At 44.3% G+C, this 15638-nt stretch overlaps 1 protein-coding gene across 1 annotated transcript in view; it reads left to right on the forward strand.

Annotated features, from left to right (window-relative positions):
• Fbxo36 (F-box protein 36) overlaps nucleotides 1-15638 on the forward strand; it is a 49973-nt gene that overhangs the window by 20174 nt on the left and 14161 nt on the right. Inside the window, exon 2 of the mRNA XM_051190609.1 lies at nucleotides 15358-15466. Within this exon, the coding sequence (XP_051046566.1) occupies nucleotides 15358-15466 (109 nt within the window). The remainder of the gene's footprint in view (nucleotides 1-15357; nucleotides 15467-15638) is intronic.

Raw genomic sequence — 15638 nt, forward strand, 5'->3', positions numbered from 1 at the left:
GCTTTTCCAGACTCTTAATATTGCTCAGGCCAGGCGGTGGTGGCGCATGCCTTTAATCCCAGCACTCTGGAGGCAGAGGCTTGGAGATCTCTGTGAGTTGGGGGCCAGCCTGGTCTATAAAGGGAGTTCCAGAACAGCCAGGGCTCTTAAACAAAGAAACCCTTTCAGGAAAAACAAAACAAAACAAAATAGTAACAAAAAAAAAAAAAAAAAAAAAAACAACTCTCCAAACCACAAATTCATTAATAGTAAATAATTCTAAATGTATATGAACATAAACCTGTCTATAAATTTAAAATACCAATTTTATACATAAACTGTATATTGATGATGCCTAGTACTTAGAAATCTTACTGTCATTTTGAGCACTATAGTCTAATGGAAAAATCATTGACCTTTCCTGATTTGATTTCTTCCATTTATAGCTGGGTGCCATCAGATAAGTGAGTGACTTAATTTATTCTAGAACTCATGGCAGAGTCACTTGTTGACTCTGTGCCCTTCACCACACTAGACTCTACAAATAACGAAAAGCAGTGCTAAGAATGGAAGATGCTTTGGAGGCTTGCAATAGCCAAAAGATAAATAGTCCACTGGGTTATATGCCCACAGTAGAAAGAGCTTAATGCAGCTCAGGCTGTTAAAATGCTGCATTGCAATTTGGAAAAGGCATTCTAGGCCGTCTTACACACATGTGAAGAGACATTAGGAGGCAAACTAATGCCTTAGAAAACTACCCTTGAAAACCCAGGAAGACTCAGAGATGAGGAAGAACCCAGATAGGGTGTCAGATGATGCATAGAAGTGAGGTCAGGGGTAGGGTGCTTGCCTAGCATATGGAGCGCTAGGGGGTCATTCCCAGCACCAAAGAAAACCAGGTGTGGTGGCACAAGCCTGTATTCATAGCACTCAGGCAGTGAAGGCCGGAGTGGCAGAAGTTCAAAGCCATCCTACAATACTGAGTGGAAAGGAAGGTGGGAAAATCCTGGTTTTCAAACTAGGTGTAAATGGAAAATGGGGGGGGGGGTTTAAAGGAAACTAAGTAGTTCCAGGAAATTTGCTTGTTGGGCTAGAGGAATGGCTCAATGGTCCAGAGTTCATGTTGTTCTTGCAGATTCTCAGCGCTGGTACAGGGGCTCACAACCATTGGTAACTCCAGTTCTAAGGGATCCGATGCCTTTATCTGGCTTCCAAGGGCATCAGGCTCACATGTAGTGCACATACATGTATATGCATATATATGTATGAAGGAGAGGAAGCTCTGATTAAAGTACTGAGTAAATGTGTATCTTGTCATGGGCACAACCTGTGGAGGACTCTGAGACCAATTGGCCCATGGAAAATTCTTAAGACCATTACTCGCATGCACCAGGCTCCAAAGAAAAGGCAAACTTTTCTCAGGAGCTGGAGTATGGATCAGTGTGTGCAAAGATGAGCAATTGTAGCTTCCTCTTCCAGGATGTTTACAATTTGAGACTACTTGCCTACAGAGACCTCCTACTGAGACTAGCTAATTCCCCACACACCCCCCCAATCCCCATGTTGTACCTAATAAACAGGCTAAGGTTCCAGGTTGAAGCAGTAGCAGTAACAGAGCCCTACATTACCTCAGTTTATTGTGTCTGTCTTTTCATCATTTCCCTCACCTCCCCTAGCAGGGTTCCTGGATCGAAGTCGAGCAGGCTGTGACATATATACATGCAGATAAATATTCAGACACATAAAATAAATCTTTAAAGAAACAAATGTGGCCTGGCTGTGGTGGCTCCCACCTTTAATCCCAGCACTCAGGAGGCAGAGGCAGGGTGATCTCTGTGAGTTCAAGACCAGCGTGGTCTACAGAGTGAGTTCCAGGACAGCAAGAACTGTTTCACAGAGAAATCCTGTATCAAAAAAAAAAAAAAAAAAAAAAAAAAAAAAAGAAAGAAAGAAAAAAGAAAAGAAAAAGAAAGAAAGAAGTCTCAACTTCTCAACTTGTAGGGAAAAATATCAAAGCCCCAAAGCCTTCAAAGACTCATTAGTGGAGGCTCAAGCCTGTGATCAGCTCCAGCTACTCGGAGGGTAACATGGGAGTATTACCACAAACCTGAGGCAAGCCTGAGCCAGCCTTGCAAAAGCAAATGGTCATATAATATTATGTCAGAAACACAGGCAAACATGTTCATCTTTCCACAATGTCAGAATATTATTGAATAACAATAAATTTACAAGGTTTAATGGACCCAAAGATAGCAATTGGTCATAAAATCTGCCTACCTGAGTAGTCTGGCAGAGCCAAATGCAAGTCCTTATTATGATCTTAATTACTGGTATTACTTAATTACTGATTCATATCACACATCACACAGCACAAGTCAATATATATACATATATATATACACACATACATATATGCATATGCAAATATGACATACGTAAGGGTCAAGAGTGAATACAAGCTCAAAAGGCTGCAGCATCATTCAAGAAGGTAGAAGTGGGCTGAGACAAAGGAGGCAGAGTCAAGCACCAGGAGAGAGCTGCTGCAGTCAGGTTTGAGAGCAAAGCTGCAGAACTCGGCTTCCAGTTAAGCCTTTAGGAACAGGAAACTTGGGATCATGTCCAGGTCTAGATAGGCAAACAGGCTCATAGGAAGTCAAGTAGACGGCATCAACAGCTGGCACTGAGCTGAATGAGTCAGTGAGTCCTCGGTCTGAGCCCTCCCTGCAGCATCAAATACTAGAGCTTGACTTACAGATAGATGGCGGTGAGCCTGAGCTGCCATATGGTGCTGGGTCCTCTGGGACAGCAGCAAGTACTCTACACTTCTGAGCCAGCCCCTGGTACAGTTTTTGTTAAAAATGTGTGAGGATTTTTTTTTTTCATTTCTTATTTTAGGTGTGTGGCTGTTTTTGCCTGTGTGAACGTGCCCTGCATATGCGCCTGGTACTACCCACGGAGGTCAGAAGAGGGCACGGAATTTCCTGGAACTAGAGTTGTAGATAGATGGTTGTGAGCTACCAAGTGGGTGGTGGGAATCGAACCTGGGTCCTCTGCCAGAAGAACAGGCACTCCGCACTGCTGAACTAGCGTCTGAGGATGTTTAAAGGAGGAAAGGAAGGAAGGAAGGAAGGAAGGAAGGAAGGAAGGAAGGAAGGAAGGAAGGGGTTAATGGAAACAAGGCTGGGCAGGTCACTGGTGACAGGGACACAGCCCCTCACCCTATCTTCAGTTGCCTGAGTCCTTAGAAGCCTCCAGTCAAGCACACGTGAGATTTGTGGTGCCAGAAATGTAGCAGAGTTGGATCTTTGGGGAAGGAGGGGACTGAGACTGGGAGAGGACAGGCCTCTAAGGGAGGCCTTTAAGTGTGTTTACAATGGGGATATATATTTCGTGGCGTTCTGAATTATACCTCTAAAGCTTGCTAAGGGCTCCCCCTTCTCTCTAGCATTGTGTAAAGAATGTAATTTAATACAAAGTTAAAAGCTAAGGAAATTTTCTCAGTAAACAAGGTTGTAAAGAGGATTTATGAGGGGTGCTATTTAGAGTTAGGGAAAGAGGAGAGTGCTAGAAACCTAAGGTTATGTATCATTTTAGCCTGAAGTAAATGCAGCCTAATTATCATCTTTGACGTCCTTGATTGAGGTGTCTCTAGAAACAACACCATCTCATCCAGTGTGAAAGGAATGTATTTATTGCCTTTGAGATGTCTTTTGGGAAACAGATTTGTCTCTGTGGCCTTGGGTCCCTCTCAGTAGGGTCTGAAGACTCCAGGCTTTCTCTTCAGTAGACTTTCAGCCTCTTTCTGGCTCAGCATTTCCTCCCCCATACACACAGTTCCCCCATGATTTTATACTACTGCAGATATGATTAGACGCATTTGCTGGACATGGTGTTAATTCCAGCACACATGGATGTGAGACAAGAAAGTCTGAGGTTCAAAACTAACCTACACTTCATTCATATCTATGTCAAGGCCAGTGTGGGCTACACTACATAGTGAAAGTCTATAGAAAAATGTGTGCCACCACACCCGGCTTAGGATTCTCTTACGGGTTTGTGTGTTTGCCTGCTTGTCTGTTCACCACATGCATGCAATGCCTGTAGACACCAGAAAAGAGGGTCTTGGATCCCTCAGAACTAGAGTTACAGGGCATTGTGGGCAGCATAATTCGTTGTGAGGAGCCAAACTCTGGTCCTCTGTAAGAACAGCAAAAGTGTTTAAATTCTTAGCAGTTTCTCCAGTCTGATTAAAAATGTATTTTGATAGTTGGTTACTGTTTAGATTTGAGTTAACAGAGAAAGGTCGGTAGTCAGTAGAAACTGGGATGGCTTCCTGGCCTGATTAGTTCCCAGGACAGGAATTCCTTCCGTTCTGTGTAAGGGTAAAATTTTCTCTCTCAAAGGATAGTGAGAATACAGGTAACCACAATGGGCTCTGCCAAACTGCCTGTGCAGTAACCAGCCTTTACTTGAAACCTACACTGCCTGAGCCAGGAAAAGCAGAACAATAGAAAGGCCAAAGTTCCTGACAACAGCTTTCAACTACAGAGCTTGCTGAGTCTTTCCGGGTGAGGCTCCATGTCAGCCTAGAGGGGTTACAAAAGCATCCTCACAGTTCTAGGTTTATGTGAAAATAAATAGAAAAAAAAAAAGTTAGCTAGGCAGTGCTGGCCCATGCAGAGGCAGGTGGATCTCTCTCTGTAAGTTCGAGGTCTCTGTAAGTTCGAGGTCAACCTGGCCTATAAATCGAGAGTTCCAGGACAGCCAGGTTTATTACATAGAGAATTAGGAGTCGATTCTCCCCTTCCACCATGGGTTCTGGAATCAGTGCTGATCCCCTCTCTGGGTTTACCCACTGAGCCAGTATGCACAGGCCCTAAACAAAGTTCTGTGTTCCTTTAGTGCTTTGAAACTGGGTTTCATGTATCCCAGGCTGGCCTGTGTAACTAGGGGTGACCTCTAACTTCTGATCTTTCTGCCTACAGCTCCTTAGGGCTGGGATCACAAAGGCATGAGCTGTCTGTCACACCTCGGTTTGAGATAGGGTCTCACTAGGTAATCCTGGAAACCGCCAGACTTGTCACAAGAAGCCAGACAGGAAATATCATGAGTTTGTAGATCACATACAGTTTGTGTTACATATTCTTCTTTGTTTTGTTGTCACCTTTTTTGTTTGTTCTTGTCCCCTTTTTTCCCCCCTGAGAAGGGTTTCTCTGTGTAGCCCCAGCTGTCCTGGGGCTGGCTTCGATCTCAAAGAGATCCACCTGCCTCTGCCTTCCAAATGCTGGGATGAAAGGCATGCGCCAGAGCCACCACCACCCAGCTAACCCCTGCGCTTTTAAAGTGAGATTCGAGGTGGAGACGAGGGAATCCTTGGAAGTTTGCCGGCAAAATCTAAAACATCATCAACAACAACATAAACCTGTTGTTTGGTGATAAGGATGTGCATTAAGTATACATATATGTTCTGTAACCTGTAAGAGGAGACTAGGAGGAAAAAAAATTATTGATTCCTGGTTTAAATATTACAGTAACACATCCAGGTAGACATGTTCATAAGCCAGGAGATCTGGGATGGCGATAGGAACTGTGAGTCATAGGCATACAGGAGCCAAGGAAGGAGGTTCAGGGGCAGCTAACATCATGCAGGAAGATGGGGGAAGAGCCACAGCTAGAACTAAGAGAGCCTTATCCCTCTCCAGGACCAGAGTGAAGGTCTAAAGTGCAAGCAGGCTGGCTGAGGATATGAGAAAGAAGCCATTTTGGGTGCAGTGATTTAAGAGCTGTGAGAGACTTATGCGCAGAACCCTCCAGAATTGCAAACCAGCCTGAGCTTGAAAAGAGCTCCAACAAGCTGCCTTGCAGTCCAGGACAGGGAGGGGCCAAATGTTCCAGGCAGGAGCAGCGGCAGGCAAACACTAGCGCTGGTATGCAGGCAAAATAATACCCGAGGGTGGGACACAGGCAGGGTGAACCGGAAGGGATTGGGAAATCTGAGCCTCAGGCTGTGTTGATTTTTCTTCAGTGCTGGGGATGGGATGCAGGGCCACTCAGATGCTAGGCAAACACTCTGTCACTGGGCTACACTGTTCTTCAGCCCCCTTGTGGATTGTTTAGGAATTCTCTTAGTCGCAGCTAGGAGCATAAAAAGAGAATGGGCCAGCAAACCTTTGTAGCTGGATATGGTTGTATGCACCTGCAATCCCAGCACTTGGGGGAGGCTGAGGCAGCAGGATCACCAGCTTGGGTTATAGAGTGGGTTAGAGAAGAATTTAGGATGAAGGATAAAGATGAACGAGTCTTGCAGATTTCTTCTGCCTCTGGACACTGGGATTACAATATTATGGAAACAAAGAAATATAAGGACTGGTTTATAGCTCACTTGGTAGAGTACTTGTCTAGCATGCACATAGCCCTGGGTTTGATCCCTGGCATTATGAAACAGCATGGTGGCACACACTACACACCTGTAATCCCAGCAGTGGGGAGGTAGATGCAAGTGGTTCAGGAGTTCAAGGTCAGCCCTTCAACACATAATGAGATATTGAGTTCAAGACCAACCTAGGATACAAGAGACCATATCTAACCCTTTTGTTCCCACCCTCCAAAAAGACAGAAAGCTATATATTCTTTCTTCCTTCACTGATGGAATGCAAGCTTCATTGAGACAGGGAATTTTATTTTATCTATTTATTTTCTTATTTGAAACAAAAACTCATTATAAAGCCCGAGTTGGCTTGGTCACCAATACATAGAGATCTGCCTTTGTCTGCCTCCCAAGTGCTGGAAGGACAGGACAGGGGGTTTTAATCATTTGTGCTCTGCTTGTATCCCTGGAACCCAAACCTGTATGGTACTGGTTGAAACTCAATATTTTTTTTTCATCTTTGTTTCTTTGAGGTAGGGTCTTGTTTTGTGCAATATTATTTTAACTAGGCAAAGATGTGTTGTATTTGTTTATGTTTCAGAATATTGCTTTATGTGAAGGTGTGGTACATTTGTTTCTGTTGTCTTTGTTAATGATACACAGAATTGTTACATTTGGGGCTGGAGAGATGGCTCAGAGGTTAAGAGCACTGGTTACTCTTCCAAAAGTCTTGAGTTCAATTCCCAGCAACCACATGGTGGCTCACAGCCATCTGTAATTGGGTCTGGTGCCCTCTTCTGGTGTTGAAGCAGACATGTAAGCAGAACATTGTAAACACAATAAATAAATCTTTAAAAAAAAAAAAAGAATTGTTACATTTGTTTATGCTGCATCTGTTTAATTATGTAAAGATGTGTTGTCTCATCTTGCCTGTCTAAGGCAGCTGTTTGGGCTAATAAAAAGCTAAACAGCCAGTAGCTAGGCGGAGAGAGAGAGGTGAGGCTGGTGGGCAAAGAGAGTAAGTAAGAGGAGAAATCTAGGATCAAGAGAGGTGGTGGGCTGGGCTGTGGTGGGACTTGATCTCTGTGAGTTTGAGGCCAGCCTGGTCTACAGAGCTAGTTCAAGTTTAGTCTCCAAAAGTTACATAGAAACCCTGTCTCCAAACCCCCCCCCAAAGAGAGAGGAGGTGGAGAGGAGGAAGAGAGGGACACTCTCAGGGCCAGAAACCAGGCAGCTGCCAGGCAGACACTGGAGGAAGCAGGAAAGTAAGACATACAGAAAGAAAGGTAAAAAGACCTGAGGCAAAAGGTAGATAAAGACAAACAGGTTATGTTCAAAGAGCTAGCTAGGAATCAGCTAGGTTAAGTGAGTCATGATTTGGGGAGCTGGTTGCCCCCCCCCCCCCCCCACAAAAAAAAAAAAACCCTGATACAGTCTTGCCTTGAGCTAAGGCTGTCCTGAAACTTATGACATCCTCCTACCTTAGCCTCTGGAGTGCTGAGAATACACGCATGGTCCTTCCTAGCCAGAATTAGCGAATACTCTTCCTGTGGTCCTGGAAATTCAGCCCAGAGGTTTAAGCATGCCAGGCTAGTACTCTCCCACTGGGCTAATCTCTAGAGTCCTGTTTTGAATATTTTTTTATTTGTATAAACTACTCAGGCTTGCCTTGAATTTAAGAAATGATTGCCTCAACCTCCCTAGTAGCTATAATCATCTACCAGTGCTACCAGATCTGGTCAGTGAACTATGGATTTTCCATTAAATACGGAAGAGATCATTGTTCAAATAACCAGTAAGTGTCCATGAAGACGTGTGGAACCAGGCTAATATTGAGGTCTCACACTGAGGAATTCAAGACAATGTCTTTCAGGTTATACTAAAAAACCTAACTGAAAAACATACCAGGACGTAGCCAACTGGGGGAAATTTCACATCTACTGACCTCAGGAGAAATGAATTCTCCCATGTAGTTCCAGTGCTGCCAAGAACCACCTCGGAAAACTGACAAGAGCAGAGGGACCAAGAGCTTGCATTAAATATAGTCTGAAACCCCGAGGGAGGACTGATTGAGTCGAATGAGTCGGTGTTAGAGAACACAGTCCTCCAGGCAAAGCAATCACCAGATCATCAGATCCCCAGTGCCGGCTTGCAGGAGACCTCCTCAGAAGAAGAGAGGGGGGTTAGAGCACCGGAAGCTCACCTGGGATTCCAGCTGTCCCTCCCAGCTATTTGTATGCAATCCTGTACTAATTGCACAAGGCCTGGGGGAGGGGCTCCCTTGGGAGGCGCTGTTGTATATAGGCTGGGTAAAGTTAACCTAAGGAGACTCTCTTATAGGCAGGAGGGGGAGTCATCATTCTTTTGGGTGTAGGCTTTCCATCCTTGGGGTCACGCTCACTCCTGTGAGCAGCTCCTCACTCGTGTTCTGTAAGGAAGCCCGATAAGTTCATTAGTTCCCCAGGCTGAATATTGTTACAGTCGTACTGCTCACGAACACTTTGAAAGTCGAGCAAAGCCAAAGTCCACGGGAAGAAGGCAATTTTATCAGAGTTTAAAAGAAAATCCCCAAAGCTGGCAATCTGTGCATCTCAGCTGCTGCCCTGAGAAGGAGACTAGAAAGAGAAAGGGGTGGGAGGAAGCCATGTTGTTTGAGTCAAGCCTTCAGCTCATGACCGATAAGCACATGGAGGGGAGGGAAGCTTTAAATGGAGAGCACAGAAGCCCAGAGGGTACCAGGGGAAAGCACCTAGAGGCCAGCATCAACAAGAAGAAAGGGCCGGGCAGTGGTGCCGTTTGCCTATAATCCCAGAACTCGGGAAGCAGAGGCAGGCTGATCTCTCTCCTAAGTTTTGAGGGCTGGTCTACAGAGCGAGTTCCATGGCAGCCAAAGCCACACAGAGAAACCCTGAATTTTTTGTAAGTCTGGACTCAGAAGCTAAACAGCAGTCTGGTCTCACGGTGCCTTGAGGGCTGCACTAGGATTGTGGGAAAGAAGAGTACATTCATTGTCTTAGAGTCTGCCTATCTCTTTAGCATGGTTTACAGTGGGCCCCTTCCCTGGGGGTGGTCTCTTGGACTCGCAGACTCTATTAACTCCTAAGGCATGTCTCCACGTAGAGGTAGAGTCCCATCTTTATGGTCTCATTCCCCAGTCTCTGGGTCTTTTAGGAGATAGGGTGAAGTTGAGGAGTAGATGTAACCATTTTCAGCATGAAAATCAAGAGATCCAGTTCTGAAGCCATACACAGAGGGGATCTGCGTCCTCACCGGCATTCCTGACTAGAGGATCAAGAATGCTTCTGGAACTGTAACCTTTGAGGTCCCTGCCCTAAGCAGTCTTTCTACTTGCTGTCCCAATCAACAGGGACCTTAGGAGGGGATGGTCATTGTTCACACCCCCCAATCAAATTTCAAAGCAAGCAGTAGAAGGAGGGGGAGTATGAGCAAGTGAGGTGACAGGAAGCAAGAAATGGTCCCGAATACGTGATTTACCAATGTTTACCCAGTTCCAGTTTCCCCTGAACACAAAGCCCAGGGAATATTCGGCCAGCCAGCCGAACCTGGACTGGAGCCTTGTAGATAAAAAGTCATTGACAAATTTGACATTGTAGTCACCGATGTAACCTGGAGGTGAACCATTGTTGGTTTGAGTTTTTGTCTTTTAGACAGGGTCAGTTTGTAGTCTTGGCTGGTCTGGGACTCACAGAGACCCTCTTGCCTCCAGCTGGGATTAAAGTTGTGCACCACCTTTAATTAGAAATTATTTCAACTCCTTGCCTAATAATAATGTGTAGGCATCCTTTATTTTAAATTGTATATTTCAAATATTTTTGGAGTTTGTATCATAATGGGACTGGCCAGATAGAACACTTAGCAGTGGTGGGTGAGGGCATTACCCACAGCCTTGCACTTGCTAGGTAAGTGACCTTCTGCCAACTCCATCTCCTTTCTAAAATTTTTCTTTTCGAGATGGTCTCACTAAATTGCCTAGTCACCCCATGAAATTTCGATATAATTACAAAAAAAAATGCATGGCATAAGTGGAGAAACTTTATTGAAGATATGAAGGGGAGAGGGAGTAAGAGGAAGCAGGAGCCAAGAGGAACACAGACCCAGATGAAGCAGGGGTGGAGCCAGCAGGGCCTGGAGGACAGAGGCCAAGAGGCCTGAGAGCCAAATTGTGTGAGGTTGGTGGGGGGGAGCTCTGGGGCTGGAGAGGTTCAGGATAGGGGCAGGGGTAAGAAATGCTGAGGAACAGGTCTTGGTGATACTGAGAGAGACTGGCTGCCAGCCTCAGTTTTGACTTGTTAAATAGGCCCTTTTGCCAGAGATAAGGAGAACGACTCCTTTTAGCAAGTAGGGACTATCTTAAATCCTGGGGGGTGGGGGGAATGCTGGCTTTTGTCTAAATGCCAGACGTGGGGAAAAGGAATTTCTTGGGGTCTAACACAGTCCTCCCGCCTCAGTAGTCTCCATTGTAGCCAGGTCCAGGTAGCATGTCAGTTTGCTTCAAGGATTTACCCTTTCGGCTTCCTGTCTTCTTTTCCCACCAATATGTGCTTTGGTCTCTCAAGCATATATTTCTTTACCCACCGTTTGGACATACAGAGGCCCAGGAACTTTAAATATTTAAAACCCAAACTAGGAGTAAAGGATAGGGTCTTCAGAATATCTACCACAAACAATAGATTGGCCAAAAGATACTAGGAGCCTCCCTAGTCTCTGGACCATCAAACTTGGAGATTGCTGGGGAGCGCCAAGATGCTGATGAGAGAATGGGAGCTGTTTCTCCTGGGCCCTGGGGGAAGTCCTGTGATTTTCTTTTCAGCTACTTTGAGAATGAAGTTAAGTCAGTCAGTAGTCTCTTAGGTAGGCCCATGGTTGAAGAGCCCAGTGGACTTTGCCTTGTTCCTGCAATCGGGGTCAGAGCCAAAGCTGGACATTAACCAGTCCTAGTGAAAAGCAAATAAGTGGAAAAGAACAAACAGACACAGTGGCCTCTCCCCCAAGTTTGTCTTCAGGGTCCTAACATGAGATTTAGCTTTAAGTAGAAGGCAGAGGTGTGTACAACTATGTCAGCTCCAATATCTCCTTCAAGGTATCCTGACAAATCATTTTTTCCCCTTGACATGTTTTTTTTTTTCTCTTGCTGTTGCCAAGGCCTCAGCCAACTCTTCTACCAAGAGATTTCAGACAATTTCCAGTTTCTCAAGATAGTCATGGTGGGTCACACCTTTAATCCCAGCATTCAGGGCAAAGGTAAGGAGACCTCTGAGTTCAAGGCCAGCCTGGTCTATTGAGCAAGTTCCAGGATAGCCAGGGCTACACAGTGAAACCCTGTCTCAAAAAAAAAAAAAAAAAAAAAAAAAGTCTTTCTATGTGTAGGTGTTGGAATGGATGACTGGAGAGATGGCTCATCAGTTAAGAATACTTGTCATCAGAGTACTGGAGTTGAGTTTTCAATACCCATTTCAGTCCCCTGTCAACAATCTGTATATAATTCTAGCAAGGGAGATCCAACACCCTCTTCTGGCTTCCATGGGAACCAGCAAGTGAATGTGCATTCCCCTGAACAGATCTGATTACGTAAATATAAATTTAAAAACTTTTTTAAAATCCCCAAAACTTCTGCTAAGAGTTTTACCACTGCCTCCAGGAAGGGGAGGAACATGTCACATGGTGTGTATGTGTGGTCAAAGAACAGCTTTACTTAATGAACCATTTCCAGCCCAACCAGCAACTCCCTCCAAAGGACAGGGAATATTATTAACTCTCTATGCCACTTGAGTTATGGCCAAGAGCTTTTACTGACTTCCATATGAAAATGAAAGTACCTGAAGTGAAGTCTTCAATTTTTCTTTTTTCCCCCCCCTTGGTTTGGTTTTTGTTTTCCAAGACAAGGTTTCTTTGTAAAACAGCCTTAGCAGTCCCGGAACTCACTTTGTAGACCAGGCTGGCCTCAAACTCACTGAGAGTGCTAGGCTTAAAGGCATAGGCCACCACCTACCTCCCAGCTAATTTTTTGTTTGTTTGTTTATTTTGGAGACAGGTTTTGGAGCCTGTCCTGGAACTCACTCTGTAGATCAGACTGGCCTCACACTCAGAGATCTGCCTGCCTCTGTCTCCCTGGTGCTGGGACTAAAGGCATGTACCACCACCGCCCAGCTCCCAGCTAATTTTTGAAATTTAATATTTAAGCCAGGTATCGGGGCGGGGTGGCCCAGGCCTTTCTTTAATCCCAGCACTCGTAAGGCCGATCTCTTTGAGTGTGAGGCCAGTCTGGTCTATACAAGCTAGTTCCAAAGCTACAGAGAAATGCTATCTTGAAAAACCAAATGTTTGAGGCCAGCCTGGTCTACAAAGCAAGTTCCAGGATAGCAAAGGCTACACAGAGAAACTCTGTGTCAAAACAAAAGGCAAAAGACTTGTTTTTAGAGAGTGCATGTGTTTTGTGTGAATGTATGTCATATATGTTCAAAAGAGGGCATAGGGTCTCCTGGCAGACCCTGGATCTCCTAGAGTTGCTGGCAATGGTTAACCTCTGTTGTGGATTCTAGGAACCAAATTCAGGGCCTCTGGAAGAGTAAGTAACAAGCATTCCTAAACTGATCTTTCTCAGCCCCTCTGGGTAATGTTTAACTAAGCACGTTTAAACAACTTGAGTACTGGAGGTGTTTGTGGTTTGTGTGTGTGTGTGTGTGTGTGTGTGTGTGTGTTTTATTTTGTTAGGTGTAGGTTAAAGGCAGTATTTAACTCTGTAGCCCAAACAGGAATTCCTCCTACCCCAGCCTCTGAGTACAGGGATAACCCACCACTATTCCAACAGCATTTGAAAACTTGAACCATTTTCCTATTGGAGACCTTTCCTTGTCTGCCAATTCCCGAACTCTTTGGCTATCCCAGTACTTTCAAACATTTATTTTACCATATAAATTCACAAGGACAAGAATTTGGCCTATTTTTTAAAAAATAGACAAATATTTATTGACACTATATACTACATTTTTATTAATTTGGGGAGTGAATTTTTTTTTAAAGTAAATATGGATTTCAAATCTGGTGAAACATTTCTCAGTTTGTTCAGGACAGACTTTTAAGTTCATTAGTAAGATTGGATCAAGTTTAGTAGTGGTGCATTCTTGTCATCTTGACATTCAGGAAGCTGAGGCAGGAGAATTGCTCTCAGGTCAGCCTGTACTACATACTGTGTTCAGGGATGGCCTGGGTTACATATGGACCCCTTATCTCAAACACACAAATAAAATTAGCTAGGCACAGTGGCAGGCACATTTAATTCCAGCACTCTGGGAGCCAAGGCATTTGAGGCCAAATTAGTCTACATCATGAATTCCAGGCCAGTCAGGGCTTCAAAGCAAGACAAAAATCTCAAAAACAAACAGAAAAACCACCTGGCATTTATTGTGCACACCTGTCAGACCAGCACTAGGGAGGCAGGGTAAGAAAATCAGGAGTTAGACAATCAGGAATCCAGGTCATCTGCAGTGCAGGTACATATGAGATCTTGTGTCAAAAACAAATATACAAACAAACAAAAATAAAACCCTAAATAAAAAAAAAAAAAAAAAGCCGGGATGACAATACACACTTTCAATCCCAGCACTAGGAAAACAAAGGCAGGTGATTTCTGTGAATTTTAGGACAGTCTGGTCTACATAGCATCTTCCAGGCCAGCTACGGCCAGTGTGGCTTGATTTGGGGGAGAAACAAAAAAGCAAAACAAAACTGGGAATTAGTGGAGCAATACAGTACAGACCTGTAATACCAGCATCTGGGAAATGGAGATGAGGATCAGCAGTTCAAGATCATCTCACTCAAAGCAATACAAGACCCTGTTTCAAATAAGAGAATTTTTACAGACCCTACACCTACACCATTTTCTTTTTGGCATTTTATACTGTTTTTATTTTTTCCCTTTTTTTTTTTTTTTCAAGACAGGATCCTGGCTGGCATGGAATTCTCTATGTCTACCAGGCTAGCCTTGAACTACAGAAATCTGCTTGTCTCTGCCTCCCAGGTGCTGGGATCAAAGACATGCACCATCGCCAGTCAGTATTTTGTTGTCTTAAAGCACTGTACAGATGGGATTTATTTCTTCCCACAATGCCTGGCTGGCTTTGAACTCTACAAAGCTGAAGATGATTTTGTCCTCCTGTGTCTACTTTTTGAGGGCTGGGTTTACAGTTATAGTTCAGTTCTGAGCACCTGCCTGGTGACCTTCTGTAACTCCACTTCCAGGGACGTGAATTCCTTGTTCTGGCCCCCTCAGGCTGGAGCATGCAAGTGATGTGCTGGCATACACGAAGGCAAAGACTCCTACACATAAAATTAAAATAATAAAAATGAAATTAGAAGGAATCTTTGAAAGATAGTGTGGTACATAGTTTGTAGCATTTTAAATATCTTGGTACTATAGAGTGCATCCTCTACTTACAGAACTGTCAGTCATCATCCAGCAAGACTAAAGTGACACCATGTAGGCTTTTGTAAAGCACAAACCTAGAAATGAAGATATATATTTTTTTAATTTTATGTTTTTGGTTTTTCAAGACAGGGTTTCTCTGTGTGTAGCTCTGGCTGTGGAAGTCCCTCTATAGACCACGCTGGCCTTGAACTCACAGAGATTCACATGCCTGTGCCTCCTGAGTGCTGGTATTAAAGGCTTATACCACCACCATCTGGTCCTACCTGATAGAGCTTAAAACCTCTTCCAACACTATGATACTGTAACACTAATCTCTAACGGAAATGTTCACTGATGCCCAGATATTACTTCACAGTGTAGGCATGGTAGACTATGCCTGCCAGCACGTGGTAGACAGAGACAGAGAATTAAGCATTCAAGGCCAGTCTTAGCTACTTAGTGAGTTCTAGGTTGACCTGGGCTTCATGAGACCCTGCCTCAAATAAATAAACAAATGACCTAAACTTAAGATAGCTGTCAGGGTTAGAGTCATTTTTAACTGCTACCAACTCCTGTTTAATTGCAGGTCATCTTTAGATGGTGGAAAATTTCTCTGAGAAGCGAGTATCGGACAGCAAAACCTGGAGAGATAAAGGAAACCCATGAAGATTTTCTAGAGAACTCTCATCTTCAAGGTGAGGGAGGCAGTCACATCCCAGCACATGTGGCAGAGGATGATCACTGACTTCATACTTGTGTAATTATGTTCTTAGAAATAATGGGCCAGGACAGGCGTTGGTGGCACATGCCTTTAATCCCAGCACTAGGGAGGCAGAGACAGGCAGATTTATGTGAGTTTGAGGCTAG

The sequence above is a fragment of the Phodopus roborovskii genome, unplaced genomic scaffold, assembly GCF_943737965.1.
Source record: "Phodopus roborovskii unplaced genomic scaffold, PHOROB, whole genome shotgun sequence".
Taxonomy (NCBI): Eukaryota; Metazoa; Chordata; class Mammalia; order Rodentia; family Cricetidae; genus Phodopus; species Phodopus roborovskii.